At 38.7% G+C, this 20,086-nt stretch overlaps 1 protein-coding gene across 1 annotated transcript; it reads right to left on the bottom strand.

The window, feature by feature from the left end:
- Window positions 1-17,781: 17,781 nt before the first annotated feature.
- LOC101516077 (natural killer cells antigen CD94-like) lies at window positions 17,782-19,499 on the bottom strand. The gene is made up of 3 exons (XM_058655691.1): window positions 19,496-19,499; window positions 19,223-19,392; window positions 17,782-17,892 (listed from the first exon to the last, which is right to left on the bottom strand). The coding sequence occupies exons 1-3, from the start codon at window positions 19,497-19,499 to the stop codon at window positions 17,782-17,784; spliced, it is 285 nt and encodes a 94-aa protein (XP_058511674.1).
- Window positions 19,500-20,086: the final 587 nt, after the last annotated feature.

Below are 20,086 nucleotides of genomic sequence, written 5' to 3'. Positions count from 1 at the left end.
TAGAGGAAGTTTGGAAAAGAATTACCATAACAGAGTTTGAATGGAGGAATAATTTCTCAGTGTTATTCAGCATCATGCAGTGGCAACAGTTCATAATAAACTCTTATATATTTTATAATCAAACAGAAGAAAAGTGCTACAAGGATCCAATCACAATGCAACATAAAAGAAATAGAAATATCGCCACCCTGTTTCATCAGCATGTTGTCTACAGGCATTGCAATGTCACACTGTAACTAAAACATGTCCAATTAAGTATCCTCAAAAATTTCACCATTCAATGAAAAATTAAGATTTGTGTTCACAAAGATTAAAATATTTTGACATTGTTATTAAAGATTTTTAAGACAAAAATGCAAACTGAATAAAATCGATTAATTGTACTTTATCAAATTAAATGTTTTGTTCCTATGTTTCAAATCACTCATGTTCTAAAGCCATTATTAAGAGAACAAAAAAATGGGAAGGGAGTATTTATAAAAGCTAGGTACCAGAAAATTCTAGTACTACATCACAGCAACAATTCTCGTAATACAATATTAAAATAGTAAACAACTCAAGTAAAATGGGTCAAAAGGATAGAATATGTATAAATTAGCTAGATAATTATGTAGTTGACAAAAACACACAAAAATCTTTATTATAATTTATTTTAAAATACAAGTTAAATTCTAAATAAATTTCACTATATTATTAAAAATGCTTTAGAAAACATATTATTACATATTTGAAAAAAGCAAAGTGGAACTTTTTAGATGCTGGTGGGAATGTAAAATGATAAGCACACTGGAAAAACAATTTAGAAGATTTCCATGCGCCAGAAAACTAAGATTCAACATTTCACATTGCCAGTGAATACACAAGGATTGTGTTGGGTTCTGTTCTCAGATGCAAACTTGATTCAACACACTATTGTATCCTCTCTCCAGCATGCCGTTGTGTCTTTCTCCTAAAGGTAGGGAACCAAAGAGTAATGCATTCATGCTCCACATAGATACTGACCTTAATTACTATTGCAACAATTCCTAGCCAAATTGTACAATGTTATGATTAAAGTTTGTACAATTCTGTAAGAAATGCATGTGAGCTACAGAAAGAGAGCTCTGTTTCCTAACCCTCGCAAGAGCCCTGGCAATGTTCTTCTTCTTATGAGTATGTCTTTAATTAAAAGCGATATAATTCCTAAGTCTCTGATTTTTCATTTTAGTGAGCCAAAAACTTCACCTTATTTCAGAGGCTGAATACAAGTGCAGAACATTAAAAAGCTAAGTCCTTTGAAGTGAGATGATTAGACACCAATGCTGCAAAGGGTTTGCGTTTTTCCTGAGAAGAGCTTACTGTGTTGTTTTGTTGGTGTTCCCAGTTTTAGGTAGAAGACACGTGAATCTCTTCTCACAGATAGGGAACAGGAGTTTGGCACAGTCAGCAGCAGACATTGTTGAAGCGGTTATACTTCCACAGTTTCCACTCCATGACACTTTCCAATCACTAAAACTGAAAGAAACACAAATAAATGTTGTGGAATGTTAACCCAGATAATGAGATACATTGGTCCAAAGTGTATCTCCTTTGTCCTTACAGAGAACATTGCAAGTACCCTGAGTATCACTACAGAATCCCTCATCAAAAATACACTGCAGAAGTGAAGTTGAAAAGCTCTTTCCTTCTCCATACACTCATCTTCATCACTGGAACATGAGTGTGTTTGGGTGTACACTTACTTATAAAGATAACTGCTGGCATCTGAGTATTAATGTATTGTGTGGTGTTCTCCTGTATGCATTCAAGATTATAGACCAGAAACACTAATTCCAGAACTCATTAGCTCTTCTCTATCTCAGAGACTTACAATTCCAGGAGGGGTTGCGAGTTATCCTCCCATGTCCAGAAACCAGTAGTTCCTTCACGAGACAACCCAATCCAGTAAAAATAAGATATTTGACTCTGAATGAAGTTCTGTAATAAGTGAAATAATATCTATAAGTAAGAGCATTGCATGACCCTGAAATTAACTACTAATGTTAATAATATAAATTTTGTTTAAATGTGAACATGGATTAGTACATAAGAATCAACTTCACTCTGTGACTGATTTAATTAAAGCAATAACACTTTAGTTACTAACTTCATTAAATGTAGCAGCCTGAGTGAAACACATTCACAAAATGAGTTAGATATATTTTTATCTGACATTAGAACTGAAATATCTTAATGTACTTTCAAATTTCACATAAGTACCTCAACTATCAGGTCTAAGAAAAGTCAGCTTTGTATTTTGAATTCCAGTTGTGATCACTCTGACGGTAATAACAATGCTGTGTTCTACTTTCATCCTACAAGCACTTTGCTTATTTCTTGTGAAATGTACATCCTGAGAAAGCAGTCTGTTTCCCATCATATGAGGCATTTCTGTGATTAGAAAATTAACTGTATGAGAGAAAAAGGATTCCTTCCATGTAGGCATGTACCACTTAAAAATGAGGATACACTCGGACAGATGCACTGTTGGGTCAATTTCGTCTGAATGTCAAAGAAGGTATGTTCCTAAATTAAGATGGCTTTGACATCGTTGTGTGACATAATCTCATGGATCTAAAGCCTTGTGTGAATTGGGTTAATTAATAACCTGCATATTGCACTAGGACACTCAACTATTGTTAGACATTAAGTTGAGTCAAGAGGTGTTTCAAGATTAAGTTTCCACTTTGGCTGTCTCTATGAAAGAAGGAGTGCCTGTTTCTGAGTCATTCCTCAATGGACTCCCTGGTAGTGCCCATTAGGGGTCGCAAGCGGTGTTGGCTCAAGTACTTGGTTTCCTCTGCGCCCATGGAGGTCCTGGATTGAGTTTGGAACTGGGCCCTTGACGTGGTCCTATACCATCTGTTGAGGGTGTCTGGAATGCAGTCAACAGGCAGAAGATCTCTGGCACTCTCTACGCCTTCAAATAAAGTAAGTAATACATTTTTAAACTACCTGAATAAAAATGAGCAAACCAATAGGTAATGTCTACCCACGTAAGGTAAAAATGAAAAGAGGAGAGGCACATCACCAGTTGTTGTCGATCTTCTATTTTAATGAGTCTGGAGTCCATTCCATCACAAAATTTCCTACTGTCTTCAAAGTTCATTAATTCTTGTGAAAAATAATAGCATTTCTCGCCACAACACATCCATTGCCGTTTACAAATACTGCGTCTGCCTCCTGGAAGACGGAAGACATTCCCTAGACACTTCTCAGAGCACATCCGGGAGGAGCAGCAAGACCCACAGAGACTGAGGAGTCCCCTCCTGCCCTCTTTATTCTGTGACATTCATGGACTTCCCTTCTGCTTTATGGGTAAAATCCTTGGTCTCTGAAGACTGTCCCATTACTTACGTTCATTCACAATAGTGTTAGAATTTTCCAGGAAACATCTCCAACAGGATTTATGTCTAGACACTTACATTAAAGGTTGTTTGAGGCACACAGAGAAGATACTTATAATCTGAATTATGAATCTGTATTGCATACCTGTCTTCAATGGCTTCTCTGTAAAAACAGTATTTGTCAAGGTGGAATTGTTTTCTTGTTTCTGGTTTTCCAAAGGACACTCTGGTGGTTGGGCACACTGATGACACTGGAAAACTAAATTCTACATCATTAGTTCAAAGAAAGCACAACATGAAATTGAACAAAATGTACAATTTTCATGTTATTTTGGCAAACAATCTTTAGGATGAAGGATCTTTCAAAATTTTCTTGCAGTTATTTTTGTTGAGTGGAAGAGGAAAAAATATTATCTCCCACCTTCTGGATCTCTATCTAAGTGCCAGTAACAACCAGTGCTGAGCCAAGCTAAAGCCAGGAACTGGAAACTCCTGCATGGGTGGAAGGAAGTTAAGTACTTGAGCCATCACCTGCTGTCTCCCAGCATGAGCATTAGCAGAAAACTGCACCTGGGAATAAAGTTAGGACTTTAGCCCAAGCACCCTTGTTTATATTATGAACATCCTAGGCAGTGTCTTAGCTACTGCATCCCAAACACATCATTAATAACCCTTTTTCCTGTTATTTTAGGAATCTCTTCTGTGCAATGATGTCTGTATTCACATCCTATTTATTGAATGATATGAAATTTAACAATACTTGAAGAAATAATGAAACATAAAACTTCGGACATTGTGAAATTTGTTACTATTGAGTGTGATTAGAACTTAGAGGAAGAACTTTCTAATGACAGCAGAGCTTTATGTAGTCTGAATGAATTTCAATATAGTTTTGGCTCATAGTTATGAAAACAGTAGGGGAGTAAAATGACTCACTGTAAAATTTTGTATATGCCTACATACAAATGGTTCCCTCATTCTAAATCTTCAAGGAATTTCTTTCAGTTTTAGGAGAAACCTAAAATTTCTTCACATGATATGAATGCTCCCATGGAGGTAGGCATTAGCAAATGGTTAGTTAAGATGCTGCTTTTGACACCTCCATCATGTATTGGAGTACTTGGCTCTACCTAGATTCTGCTTTGTCACAATGACCAATGTGGAAGCCTACAGGTGACAGCTCAACTAGTTTACTCCCTGCCATCCACATGGGAGAACTGAATTGAGTTCCTGTTCCTGGCTTTAGACTGGTGCAACCTGGGCTAGTGTAGGAATTTGGACAGTGATTTAGAATTCGTTTTCTGGCTCTGTTTTACTCTCTCTCCAGCTGGAAGGCACATAGAATGTGTATTTTTTCAAGCTAGCATGAAATATGTCAAAACAAATATATTTTATTTGCACAGTGAATTAAGTCAAGTTCTTTTTTTTTTATCCCTTGTGATTCAAGCATAAGAAATGCCACAGTCAAATAAAGGTTCTCTAAGGTCCCTGGTCAGGTGCAAACCCTTTCTCTCTCTCTCTCTCTCTCTCTCTCTCTCTCTCTCTCTCTCTCTCTCTCTCTCTCACACACACACACACACACACACACACACACACACAATGTAGAAATGTTATATAAACCACACTACATCTACAATGATATTTATATATTATTTTATGTGGAATAAAACCTAAAAGGTAGCCAATTTATAAATCATCAAAATTCTCATAATTGGTAACCCATCTACAAAACTTAATGGTCTACAAAAATTAGTAGTTACAGATTTTCATTTTCACGCTGAATTGTAGATACAATAGGAAGTGGGCACTTGATACTCACACATATGTTTTAAACCAGCAATTGTCAGGAGGATCAAAACGCATATTGTTCCCAGGATGATTGTACGTGGAGTTTCTGTACAAAATCAAAGCACATGATATATAATGAGCACGGCAAAAAGATAAGAACTAAAGCTGAATGGCTATTTGTAGTAGAATTTAGCGCTGAAGTCACTATTTAATCTAATCAACAGGTCTCATTGATATTAGACAAGAATGGAGCTTTCATTGTCCAAAATAAAAAGCAAGGCATTTATTATCAAATGTACCTGAGCTTTTTTAAGTATTAAAGTTTCATTTTTCCTACTTGGCATTATATTTTCAGAAACCAGGTAACCAAGAGAAAAGTCCTTACCTCTCTTTGTGCTGGTGAAATGTCTTCTGCCCGACTTTGTTCTCTTGACTGAGCCAACTTCAGCTCTGCATGTGTCTCTCCTCCACGCACTCATTTCTGAGAGCTTCAGGAACACACACACACACACACACACACACACAAGAAATGTTTCACAAGTCAAACCGATTCAATGAAAATTTGGAATATGTTTCACCAGAACCAAATAAGTGATATGTACTCTGGAATGCAGAAAGTAAATTGAAGTCACCGTTTCTCTGGAGTTGCCTAGAAAGTTAATGATTTTTAAAAAGATTCGTTGTATTTATTTGAAAGGCAGAGCATTCAAGAGAAAAGAGAAAGCCCAGGAGAACTTGCATCAGTTGGTTTCCTCCTTTAGTGGCTGGGATTATGAGGCTGAGCCTGGTGGAAACCAGGAGGCAGGAACTCCAGTTGGGTTTCCCAGGTGGATGGTGGAATTCTGAAGATTTGGGTTATCTGCTGCTGTCATCACCGGCACAAGAAGGAGCTGCAATGGAAGTGCAGCAGCCAGGACACAAATGTGCATTTCTATGTAAGACCCAGCCTGGAAAGAGCTGCATTGACGCACTGCGCCACAATGCTAGACCCGAAAATTGATTCACTCTTTCTTTCTTTTGTCTTTCTTTCTTTCTTTCCTTCCTTCCTTCCTTCCTTCCTTCCTTCCTTCTTTCTTTCTTTCTTTCTCTCTTTTTTCTTTATTTCTTTGTCTTAGATCCTATTCGGCTACCATGGTCCGTGACACTTTGCGGAATACTATGGTATAATTTTAAAATGTCTTGAAAAGCTTAATTGCCAAAACATGAATATTGACATATTTCATGGACAAATATTCAGATTTACACCCTGTCTTGAAAGATCATATTCAATAATTTAGTCTGTGTAATAGCTCCAAGTGACCATACTAATTTGATACTGAAGAGTCATCTCCTTTAGCAAAGACACACACACACTAATTCAGTGAGCTTCCCCAGTTTTCAAGTCATCTTACATCACATCCCATCACTTGTTTATCTCTTTCCTATTGCAAGTCACTGAACTTAAACTTAATTTAGAATTGAAATAATGAAGAAATATAGAAGTCAAAGTTAGGAGCATATAAAGGTAAAATTTACTGAGACAAGCATCAGTTATAATCCTAAGAGCAAACATATGAAATTATGTGTTCCAATTTGTAGGTTAGAGAAGATGTATGCCAGATTATAAATAGATCTTAATTCAAGGTCATGTATTTTCTGAGGTAACTATGTTGTGTAGCTTTTTTTTCATTTTGTATATGTGCACACAAATGATAAGAAAATACATTGTAAATATTAAACTATACAACTTTGATAGAAAAATCATTACACTATAAAATCATTTGTATTTTCCCTGCACAGATTACATCAGGATTGGGAAAGTTAAGGTTTGGGGATTTCAATGTTTGTCAGTTAGATAGCATACGCTGTGATGAGATATGAAAGCACAACATGGAATAACTAAAACAAATTCTACAACACACTAGAGAATTTTAAAAATCACAAATTTTCATTTTAAAGATTTTGACACATTCTCATTCTAACCTACGCCTGTATTCATCTCTAGAATAAACTTTTAACATTCGATATAAACATTTTTCCTTTAATAAAATGAGTTCTCCCATCTTCCTGCACTTCTTTCCTCTATCAAACGCTACTTTTTTTCCCTTCCATTACCAGAGTGCTGCTGGTGAGGTTGTGTCACATACCTGCAGTCTCTGCTATCTCTGCCTTTCCCTTGGGACTTCACCAGCTGGAGGAGAAGCTTGGTCAGGAACACAGCTAGGACGTCTTGGCTCTGCTGGCCTCTCAGCTCTGCTGTGAGACTGGGCGGTTCCTGATGTGTGAGACCATCCCTCAGAGACACCCGGTCTGATGGTACAGATGATCACGTGACACTTGATATTCCCACAGCAAGTTTCCAGTGATGTCAGCTTCTCATTTGTTCCCACAGTCCGTGTCAGAACAGGAATTAAAATGGTCATTTTTATGACCATTTAAGGCTGAACTATAGCAGTTACAATGAAGTTTTGAAAATCTCAAAATCTTATGAGATTAGAAAATACTTAATAGATATTTTAAGCCTATAAAAATGAGATGATAAACACTCAAATCCTGAGTGGCATGCTTTCTGCAGGTTTCTCTTTGCAATACCAACCTATACAATCGATTCCTACCATCTATCTATACTAAAGACAGAGGAATGTCAAAATGGACACAAACATTGGCCTATTTGTTTAAAAATGGCATCCCAAGTATATCAAGATTTGATGATTTGCAGTAAATATCAATAAATGATTAGATCAAAAGCAGCATTTTCCACTTCTTGTATTATCTCTACATTGTCTGAAAAAATAGACTGACATCAAAGAAAGAAAGGACTGCTTTAACAAGGGAATGGCTTAAAATGCCGTGGGTTTCAGATATAGCTCTTTTGTACAGCAAAATCAACGTTCTCCAGCTACAATAGTAGCTGTGTTGAAATTAAATTTTTTTTGTTCAATTTGATGAGCATATCTCTACATTGACCCTCGAAGTAGGTGCTCATTAGTGCCAACAGCAATAGTTTATCCAGTCGACCACAGGAACTTTCCAGGTACAGAAGTAGCATTTGTTTAATGCATACAAATTCAGATATATAAAGAGAGAGAGAAAGAGAGAGAGAGAGAGGTTCAAAGAGAGAGAATCTTCATCCACTGGTTCACTGCAGAAATGATCACAATAGATCACAATATCTGGTCCTGGGTCACACTGAAGACAGGATGTTGAGCTTCTTCTGTCACCATGCAGGTACAGGAACCCAAGCACTTGGGGCTCATTCCCCACTTCTCTCCCAGGAGTGTTAGCAGGGAATTGGGTCAGAGGAGGAAGCCTTAACTAGGGGACCATAGCGGGTGTGTGGCCCCACAGACAGGGCTGAAGTTGACACAATGCTGACACCTGTTATTTTTTGAAAGCATCTTCCCATGGTTTGAAATTCTTTTCCCTATGGCATACAAAGCAAAATTTTACTAGCACTTTCTAAATGATGGCATAAAAGCTAAATGATCTAGCTATTTCTATGTAGAACTGCTTTTGAATTATTCTATTTTTTTTTTGTTAGGAACTAACTCTTTTCAGGGAATAAGTTTCTGACATCAATAAACCTAGCAAGAAAAGCATATTTTAAAATCTCCATGTAATGTAACTTTCTCTTGAGTACATACCTTGGGTTCTGGGCACACCTGGAAACTACCATCTTCTAGGCTCACATTTATTTTTCCCTACTCAACTAATGTCTTATGCTTTCCTTTATTGGTTAATAGTACAAATATTTTCACAAAAGATCTTACCGGTCATGAAAGCACTGAAATACCTCTCCGAATACTTCCTGTACCTCCTTCCAGCACTTAATTTATATGAACGTCATTCATGTGTCATTATTTCACATCCACTTAACAAAGTTGGTATTATATTTTAATCAAAGAACCATCAGCTTATAATACATTGAATGCAACAATTGGACGGTAGTACAACCCAGGTTAGAAATGCAATATAAAGTGAATGAATAAATACACAAAATAAGAAACTGACAACAGCTCTTGAAAACTGAAACAGCAGAACAGCCTTGTTACATGAAATAAGAATGCATACAATTTAAAAATAATTTCTCAGGAACAAAATCTCAAAATGCAAGAGTTTACCATTTTAATCATTATTTGTATTACAACTTTTACCTAGTTTTTATTAGAATTGATAAAATTTACATGAGTGTGACAAATTAGTGTTTCTATACTCTTATTATAATGTGAAGAATATGTATAAATGGGTTAGTTAGAAAATAAATAGGAATTTTGTGAACAAGGAATAAAGAATAAATGAAGGCAGTTGGTTGGCCTTGTATCTGATCCTTAGACTATTTCCATCCTCTGAGTTATGCTTCGTAAAGGAAATGCCAAAATAACTATTCTGTGGTTTGCTGATAAACCATTTTAAAACATTTTGGTAAATGTGGCATGTAAAAAGAAAGAACTTGGGTTCTCATAAACGTGGAGAAAATATTAAGCACTTTTCTACGGGACGTCGCCTCAAAGCTAGTGGGACGCAGGTAGTACGTGAAGGAGTCATGGTGACTGAAGACACTGTGGGAACTAGAATGAGATCTTGGAACCTACGGACACCACACAAATGAGACATCAGTGAAGCCTGGAGCACTGGTCGCGTTCACAGACCAACATGTGGCCCCTCGTTTGACAAATGTCAGATGAGAACACGAAGGGAAAAAGATTTGTCTGGGCATCTGTGAGGATGCTTTCTGAACTTTTTTACAAATCTAAAATCATTTCAAAATAAATGTTCTTCTTAAAAGAAGCATATTACTAACATAATATCATTTGCCATAAACTCTTTGAAGATTGCTTATATACAAAGATTGTGTTAGTATACAGAATGTGTTATGAACCTTCAGCTAAAATCATGCTGCCTTGCTCTTGTGAAATCTTCGGGCTATAGAGGTTTTTGTTTTGTTTTATATTTTTGTCTTATCCTCCTGCTTGCTCACCTGCACCCTGAGAACTCTCTCTAAATTCTTGCCATTCCCTCTGTTAGTCTAGCATGAAGTAGAATCTCCCAACACCTCACCCTTTTCTGTCACTCCCATCAGTCATCCAGTGATGAAAACCCAGCAGGGCCAGCATTTGTTATTGCTTTACCACAGCCAATCCAAACCAATATAAAAACATAAGACAGAACTCGATAGCACTCAAGAGAGATTAGCTGTTTGGCTAACTTTTATACCTTCTCAACCGTCTACCATCATGAGAATGAAAATTTAACCACAAAAAAACTTTATGGGCAGGACACAGCAGCCTAATGGTTAAAGTTCTCCTCTAACATGCTCCAGGAAGCCAGTTGAGCATGGGTTCGTTTCCCAGCTGCTCCAGTTCCCTTCCAGCTCCCTGCTTGTGGCCTGGGAAAGCAGTAGAGGACGGCCCAAAGCTTGGGATCCTGTACTCAGGTGGGAGACCCAGAAGAAGGTCAGTCATGACTCTAGCTTTGATTCGGCTCAGCTCTGGCTGTTGTGGCCACTGGGGCGTGAACCACCAAATGGAAGATAGCTCACTCTCTCTCTCTCACTCTCTGTTTCTCTCTGTAATTCTGCCTTTGCAATAAACAAATAAATAAATGAGTAAATCTTTTTAAAAAATATAAAATGCTCTATGAAAATAAACATGGAAATAGACTCAGATGCTTATGAGAGGTTAATGTCTCAAGCCCAGCTGAGGAAAATAATAAAATGGAGCTTCTTGAGGTCTTTGGGTATAAGCCACACAGGAAGTCTCAAGAATGCAGGAGCTCACTGACTGTGCCACAAAAAGCAGTTCACTGTGTGGGCAAGGGCACCAGCACAAGGATCTCACTCTCTCCCTTGTTAACATGAGTTTCCTTTGGAAGAGCTGAGGTTCAGCTGTACTAAGAAAAATTGTTCTGACATTATTAGTCTTTAGTACGGCAACTCACATACAACTTTACAGAATATCTGCATCTATCTGCCATTTCACAAAATATCTTCAACTCTATGTCTCTCTCTCTCTCTCTCTGATATTAGAGGTTCCTGCAGTTGATAAAAATTGTTTTTCACTTTTTATCAGCAGCATCCAGTGCAGTTTGACGTACAAATAATACTTTGGTTGCTGCATTTCAAATCAGCTCTCATCTAATAGAAATATATTGACAACACTTTTCAACAGTGTCAGATGACAAGTTTTCTCAATTCCCACATACTAACTGGTAAGAAACAGATGTAAGAAACAAATGTGAGAGAGAGTGGTTCTCTTTCCCCAAGAATGCCGAGCAACAGGAGGGCTGAACAACTTTATTTCTAAGTCAAAGTTTCATGCACAGGTTCGCTTCCCAGATTGCAGTGATATCCAGCACTATACCAGTCCCACAGCAAGAGCCAGATACTTCCTCTAGGTCTGCCACAGGGGTGACAGGGTTTGAAACACTTGAGTCATCTTCTGCTGCATTCCAGGCATTAACAGGAAATTGAATGGGGAGTGGAGCTGCTAAGATACTATCTGGCTGCTGATCTGGGTATTGGCATTGCACAGTCACCTATGAATGTGGTATGGTAGGTGGGGGGAAATCTTTCATAGGCACTGCCTGAATGAGCACTTTCTCCTTTGTGGCCACAAGATGATGATGGAGTGTAAAAGTTCTTCCCCAATTCCCTATTTTTTTTTCAGATGCCTTCTGAAATATCTACTTGTCATTCATGTATTGACAACTTCCTCCCTCCTGAGTCATGTCTTGCTGTCACTATGAACTTGGCCATTTTTGGCCAAAGGTTAGCTTTTCCTAGCTTGTCTCTGATCTCTTGATATTATGTTTTGTGCATGATCCCCTTGCAAGTAAAAAGAAATGATTTTTTGTTGCCATCAGCACAGAGATGTGAGTGAGAGAACAGCGGAATAGCCCATGTTGGTTAAGGAGAATGTCAGTAGTGATGAACGGAATGAACTGTTTTCTCAATTTCAGTAACAAAGCCCAACAAAGCAAATACTCCACATACAAAAGGACAGAACTAAAGTAGCATCTCTCTGAAAGTAAAAATTGCCTGAAGTATCAACACCTTCTCTCCCCTCGCTGCCCTCCACCCTTGCCAAGAAACAAACTCAAACTCTACGTCCAAGTTCTACATTTCCAACCACCAGACACTATAATATAGTACCGCATTCTAGAGTGAGTGTTTGTTTTGGTGAACACATTGTAAGAATTAATACCTGAGTGGCCAATGAGATGCTCTTTGCAGCACAATACATGAACGCCTGGGGTCTGAGACTTCCTGTGCGGTTTGAACCCACAGACCCCAGGAAGCTCCAGCTAATTCTCTTGCTCAGATGGACTTGAGAAAGCAACCTCTCAGGAGCAGCTGGGTCTGTTTTAATGCTTTATTGTCACAGAGCATTTAGTACTGATTTTAAGATTTATTTGAAAGGCAGAGTGTTAAAAAGAGAGGAGAGAGAAGAGGGAGAGGTATCTTCAATTTGGTGGTTCACTCCGCAACTGGCCAAAATAGCTAGAGCTCAGTCAATCCAAATCCGGGAGCTTCCTCCAGGTCTTCATGTGTTCAGGAGCCCAAGGATTTAAACCATCTTCCATTGCTTTCCCAGGCCATCAGCAGGCAGCTGGCTCAGAAGCAGAGTAGGCAGGACGCGACCTGGAGCCCATGTGGGTTTCTGGTGCTGAGGAAAAAGGATTAGATGGTTCACTCACACATGGCCACAGCTGACAACAGTGGGCCAGACCAAGGCCAAGGACCAAGTTTGTCATCAGCTCTCCCACATGGGTGGTCGGGGTCAGACACTTGGGCCATCTTCTGCTGCTTTGCCCAGGCCATCAGCAGGGAGCTGGAAGGCAAGTGAAACAACCAGTTCTTGAACTTGAGCCCATAGATAATGGCAGCGTCACAGGCTTAACCACTGCATCACAATGCCTGCTTCTCATACCTTAACACCAGTGGGTAGTCTGGAACTTTTTTCAATAAACTCAAGCCAGTTTCTTTGGACTGACATGCAGTAATAGGGTTACCACATCATATAATCAGTGGCAGCAGCATTTTCAACAGGAGTAGCAAAATTTCATGTAAATCTTCAAATATTTCTTTCTAATCACCTGCTTCTTTTCTTTGTATTTTACCTTTCTGAACGACATTTGTGTTTTCTGCATTTTGCTTCAGCACTGATTCTACTGAAGGGATGTCTCATCTCTACCACCATGTCTTCATAGCATTTCCATTTCATTCTTTTTTATACATTTCAATTCTCAAACATACTGTCTATTGTTTCCATCAACTCTTTTATCACATTGTTAATGGCATTTAAGGCTGATATTTTAAACATTTCAAAGTCATTTCTGAGTCTGACATAAGGAATGCTTTGTTTATTAACAATGCATTGCTGGGCCTGGCGCAGTGGTTAGTGGCTGAAGTCCTTGTTTTGCTTCTTCCAGGATCCCATATGGCTGCTGGTTTGTGTCCTAGCTGCTCCACTTCCATTTCAGCTCTCTGTTTGTGACCTGGGAAAGCAGTGGAGGACAGCCCAAAGCCTCGGGACTCCGCACCTGCGTGGGAGATCCAGAACAAGCTCCTGGCTCCTGGCTTTTGATCTGCTCAGTTCTGGCCATTGTGGCTACTTTGGGAGAAAGCAAGCAGATGGAAGACTACACTGTTATTTGTGAAATAAGTACAGGAAGGAAGCTCTATGTATTCTAGCTTTTGTGTAAAAGCTGCAACGTTCATCTCAAAGTAGAGAAGAGTACAGTTGCTACTGGAATCAAGTGGCAAGAAATGGATGGTGCGTGACTGTTACCTGGTACAGAGGTGCAACTGCATAGCAGGGAGAATATTTGATGTTATATATCAATAAATCAAATATTTTAAGATATTTAATAATGATGATCTTGAATGTTTCCAACATAAAGAGTAATAAATGTGTGTGCTGACAGATGATTCAATTAATTTTAGTAGCTCACTACACATTGCACACAAGTATTAAATACCAGGAAACACAATTACTCTCTATGTATGTATGTGTCAATCAAATATAGCATATATTTTTATTTAAATTTTCTGTAAAATTTAACAATTTTAACATTTTCCATACCCATTTCACATGTAGATATTATGTTCACAGATATACAGTATTTTCCTTGAAATTGGTGAAACTAATTATTACATAAAATAGAATTCACAACAATGATAATAAATTGTGTAAAGAAAGGACTATTGTGTATAATTCAGTGATGAAGATATTTATGACAATCTACATTCCAAATAGTACAACATGCACATAGTCTTTACACTTTTCTACACACATAAACTCCACAGATGAAGGAAAACATGTGGCACTTGTCTTCTGTGCCTGGCACATTTCTTCGATATAAAGATCTCCAGTTTAATCCATTTTGTTTAAGTGTCAGGGTTTTTTCATTTGCAGAGGAAGCAATAAGTCACCACGTACGTATACCACATTTCTTCACCCACATTTCAGTTGAGGGACTTAAGGGTGGACTCCATGTCATTGCCATTGATAATTGTGCTGCTACAAAAATGAGAGAGAAGGTTCTACTCATAAGCTGACTTCATTTGCTGCAGATACAGTCTCGGAAGTCAGGAAGCTGGGTCATGTGGTCGATCTATTTTTGGTTTCTTGAGAAATTTTCATTCTGATTTTCACAATGGTTGCACTAATTATCGAGACTAGGAACATCCTTTTCACAAATGTAAGAAAGTTGATTTGCACAATGAGCACTCTTAATCAGTCCTGACTTGAGGAATCCACATTTGTCAGCCGCATCCGTTGCCTGAAAAGCCCTGTGTCAGAGAATGTATTTTTTTATAAGCCATGTCTGGGGCAAAATTCATGATCAACCTTTATAAATAGGTGTGTGTGCGTGTGTGTGATTATTTAGTGAACACACAATTCCTGAGAGAGATGTGTAGCTGTTAAGGATGCCTACGCTGAGGGACAGTCAGACCAGAGTCAGGGGAGATGAGGAAGACGTGGAAAGGGCACCATGGGCAGATGGGGGTGGAACATGAAAGATTTCTAAACTTCTGTGAGTGACTAAATACGGAAAATTCATGAAGAAGCACATTGTGAGAATAGCATCTCCATTGCCCTGGGCTCAGTCAGAGTACGGACACTAAGAGACTCCAGTGCCTGCCGCACCTTCAGCACAGAAGCAGCCTGCTGCCACTCACACACAAGGCTGCTTTCCTTGTTCCGTCCGAGCTAACAGCCTGTCCACAACAGGCAGCACGAACCTTATGTGAAATTGAATAATGTGAATAGTCAATGTAGAGCTAGACCCTGATATAGAGAAGAAAATCTTATGAATTCAGAATAAACCACCAAGCATGCATATTGATACACATTGACAATAACAATCAATACAAATTGCAAGTAAAAAAATGGTAATAGGCAAGGAGATACCAACCATTTAACATCTATCAATCTATTAAACTTTGTTATACTTTTCCAGTATCCTAAGCTGCTCTGTCATGATTTTCTACTTTCTCTTTCATTACTTTTTTGAGGAACCTTTGGTAATCGCCCTCATCTTGTCAAAACCTTAAACATTTCACTGTACCCAGGCTCTCACCTTAGCGCTCCTGGTACCCTTAAGCCTTACAATAGCAGCTCATAGTTTTAACGCCTCCCAAACTGATACTCACTAAGTGTACATCCTCACTACAGAACATCAGCTTGAACTTCATAAACGTGTGCCAAGATGTGACATCCTTGTAACACTCACAATGTATAACAGATTTATCAAACTTTCATCTAAAGCTGAAGACCCGAAGTTCCCCGTGACCACTGATGACAACTGTATTCTCATTACTGCCTCATGAAAAACCTTGCAGCCATCACCCACTTTCCTTTTTCACTTTCCTTTCACAGAGTTAGGCTAGAAACTGGGCGCATTTCTTAGCACCATGTCTATTACCTTGATGAAACCACCACCATCTCTCACTTGTTCGACTCTAGCAGACTTTGAGCCTGACTCGCAGAATCCTCCAGGTACCCTCTGAGATCCAGAGAGCGCTCTATGTGAGTCTGAAATGGGAAGCCTGCTCTTGTCCTTCTTTCCTGCTTCAAGTCCTGAAAACGTGTATCACTGCACTCATGAAGAAGTCAAGCTCTTGCAGGGGTTCCTGAATGCTGCCTGATCTCATCCTTGTTTCCTCTCTGACTTACTTCCTGCTGCTCCCTTACGTTGCTCCAGCATTGCTGACCTCCTTACTGTCTCTGAAGCAAAGGAAACGGGCTCCCACCCGCCACCTCTCCTGGCCTTCCTTGCAGGATGCTACACTCAGAAAGTCCCTTTAGTTGCATATTCATGTCCTTATGTCATTGTACAAATGCCACTGTCTCATGGAGGTCAGCTAGACTCTCTACGTAAAACACAAAATGTGTTTTCTTCCCTCCCTTCACCCACAAACTCTGCTCCCTGCACAGCATTGCTCTTTCTCTAGCATACTAGAACAATTTCTTCCTCATGTATTCCATTAATAATCTCCTTCTGCCACAATAACATGCTTTTCGTCTTTGACAAGTAGATACTAAACTATCAAGAGATTATCAGCAATTAAATGGAATTGTGCACATTAATGACATGAAAAAGTATTAATCACTGTATTAGAGGTTTAATTCTAATGCTGTATTTGGAAATGATGTTTTTTTCAGGCTTGAAAGACACCAGCAGGGCTGGCATGGTGACTCAAAAGGTTAATCCTCGACCTGCAGTATCGGTATCCCATACGCGTTCCACTTCTAGTCCAGGGTGTTCCACTTCCTATCCAGCTCCCTGCTCATGGGAGAGCAGAACACAGCTCAAGACCTTGGGCCCCTACATCCATGTAGGAAACCCGTAGGAAGCTCCTAGCTTTAGATCGTTTTAGATCTGCAGTTGAGGCCATTTGGGAAGTGAACCTGCAGAAGGAAGAGCTCTCACTGTCTCCTCTCCGTGAATCTTCCTATTAAAAATATTTTAAAAACGGACACCACATGCAAACTTCATTTTGAGGTCAATCTGGGTTTAGAAAAAATTGTTCCTCTCTCTTCCAAATACACCTTTAAACACAACGTGCATCTCATAAGAGAAAAACATTTTGCATTTGGAAGAATCCTCCATTTAAGACCTTGGGAAAAAGAAATGTCTTTTTGGGATAATTACTTAGGGCTTAAATACTGACATTTGATATTCATTAGAGTTGTGAATTCAAAAATAACCAAGATGCCCGGTACAGTCGCCTTGTGGGTAAGTCCTCACTTTGCACGCACAGGGATCCCATATGGGTCCAGTTCTAAACTCCACAGCCCTGCTTTCTCTCCAGCTTCCTGTCTGTGGCCTGGGAAAGCAGTTGAGTACGGCCCAAAGTCTTGGAACCCTGCACCCACATGGGAGACCTGGAAGAAGCTCCTGGCTTCAGATCACCTAGCTCTGGCCCTTGCAGTAACTTGGGACATGAACCAGTGAATGGAATATCTTCCTCTCTGTCTTTCTCCCTGTGTATCTGATTTTCCAATAAAACATGAAATACATTTTAAAAAAAGAATCAAGCACATTTTTAAAATCTTAAAGAATCTTTTCTTTGCTGTTATCCTTTGGCATATGTACTAATTACTGAGGACAAAAGGAATGGATAACAACGTTAAACAGAGACTTACAGGTTCTTAGCAAGTGCTGTGCCATCCTGCCACGTCCACTCATGCATGGTTCCTTTTCTACTTAATCCAACCCAGTAAGCATATTTCATTTGTGATTGAATGAAATTCTATGGAAAATATCCAAATTATAGTAATTATTAATCATAGTAGCAATAACCAATTTCTTATCGACACAGGAGTTGAACAAAATAATACTTATATTCAACTTCAGACTCCACTGCAACAAATAGAACAGCCTCTAGCCTCTTTATTGAGATAAATTAGAAGTGACTGATCCAAAAATAATCTCTCACCTCTTTGTGATTCAAAATATACCAAGAGAGGATTGCAGTAGGTTTGATTGGAAAGACATAGAAATCTACAGGAATAAGAAAGATTGGCAAGTGTGGCTTCACTTACTTTAGAATTTCTCTTCATCAAAACATAACAGAAAACAGTGAAAGATAAGTTTCCAATCTGGAAATATTCAGAGTAGCGTAGAATTATGAACAAATAAAGCAAGTCTTACAAATCACAAGAAAACAAAATTATCCAAAAGAAGGAAAAGGAAGAAAATCAAGAACAGTGATTTCATGTAAAATGCATGTGGAAAGATGTCAAGGTTACTAGAGCTGGGATACATGCAAATGGAGGGTCCAAGAAGATACTTTAGAAAGAGCCAATTTACAAAAATTAAGAAAGTCACCTTTTATCAAGGTTGGAACCAATAAAATATGTTCAAAACTGTCAATAAAATCATTTTATGAAACTCTGTGGAAGTATTTTGTAAGTTCTCATCTCCGCTACTCTAATATCAAGTAAGGCTACAGTTAGTGTGGTAGGCTATGAACTGAAGACACATAAAAGCCTCACACATCAAATACGTCAATATAGTCATGCAGAACTATTCTGAACAACAAAGGCTGGGAAAGCCTAAAGCCCCATCTCCTTGAGAATGTGTTGGTCTATCCTCATGATGGAATATCATGCAGCAATGAAAATCTGAACTAGCAGCACATTTATAACAGGATCAGCAACATGAATGATTATGTGAACTTAGCAAGGAAAGTAAATTCGTTGAGCATTTTCTGTATCTGATACATGAGAATCACATTATCTGACTGGAAGGTGCTCTGCTCTAACAAGCATGCAAGGTCTGAAATACAGGAAACATACAAGTAATGCTATTTTTTAAATTCACTCCTTACATTTTATTCACTTCAGATATTATCTGCATATGTGTAAATATGAATAAGTGCATTTATGCCCTAAAGGCAAGTTAGGGTCTTTCTGAGACACAGCATTCCTTCCAACATGTTTCCCACACTCCTTGGCTCGTGCAGGAGGAAAATTATCATGGTTTATCTTTCAATTACAAATAGCAGAAGTATAGAGATATCAGAGCAGGATATTAAAATATACTTTACTATTTGTCAATCTCTGAAGAGTAAGCCTTACCAGTTCCTTGTTGTCATCAATCTTTACAAGTGAAGAACCCTTGTTGTGGCATATCTTCACACTCTCATCCCAGGTTAGCTTTTCTTCAGAAAAATAGTAGCAGTTTCTCCCACAGCAAAACCATTTTTCTTGGCAGGAACCACAGTGTAGGGCTTGAAAATAAAAGTCACCTCCACCCCAAGACAAGAGACCATTTAGAGACACGCACTTGTAGGCCTTCAGTTGGTTTCTTCACACTGGGTTACCAAAGACAAAGTGGTGTTATGTACCAACTCATCCTCTGTCAGATTCTATGGAAGAAAGGATTTTGGACAAGAAATTATCCCTGACAGACAAAGGCATTGTGCAGGCTGCAGTGAGCAATCTTGACTTCTCGAGTATCAGCCAACTACAGAGTTCAGAAGTACTACTCCCTGACCAATGAATCCATCCAGTGAATGGACAGCATCCCACATGGGCACCAACGCCAGTCCTGTATAATCCTTGATTCCTCTGGCCCAACCCTGGCAACTGTAGCCATTTGGGAGGTGCACTGGTGGATGAAACATCTCTCTTTCTCTCTCACTCTGTCTTTCAAACAAACAAATAAATAAGTCTTTTAAGTTTATGAACAGGGATGATACTGATCTCAAGAGAACTCTATTGGGAGAAAATGCATTCTTTAAGGATAAAATAGTCAAATGTCAACTTTTTGAAAGACATGTGTTCACCCAACTATAGTTTGGAAAACAGATTTCATGAGGTGAAGAATAAGTCAGGCACTGGGGCCAATGTTGTGGCATAATTGTTACAGCTGCCACGTAGGATGCCCCCATCTAATGTGGATGCCAGCTTGAGTCCTGGCTGCCCACTTCTGATCCAGGT

Source organism: Ochotona princeps, chromosome 27, assembly GCF_030435755.1.
Source record: "Ochotona princeps isolate mOchPri1 chromosome 27, mOchPri1.hap1, whole genome shotgun sequence".
NCBI classification, from domain to species: Eukaryota; Metazoa; Chordata; class Mammalia; order Lagomorpha; family Ochotonidae; genus Ochotona; species Ochotona princeps.
This window is presented reverse-complemented; position numbering and strand designations above follow the sequence as displayed.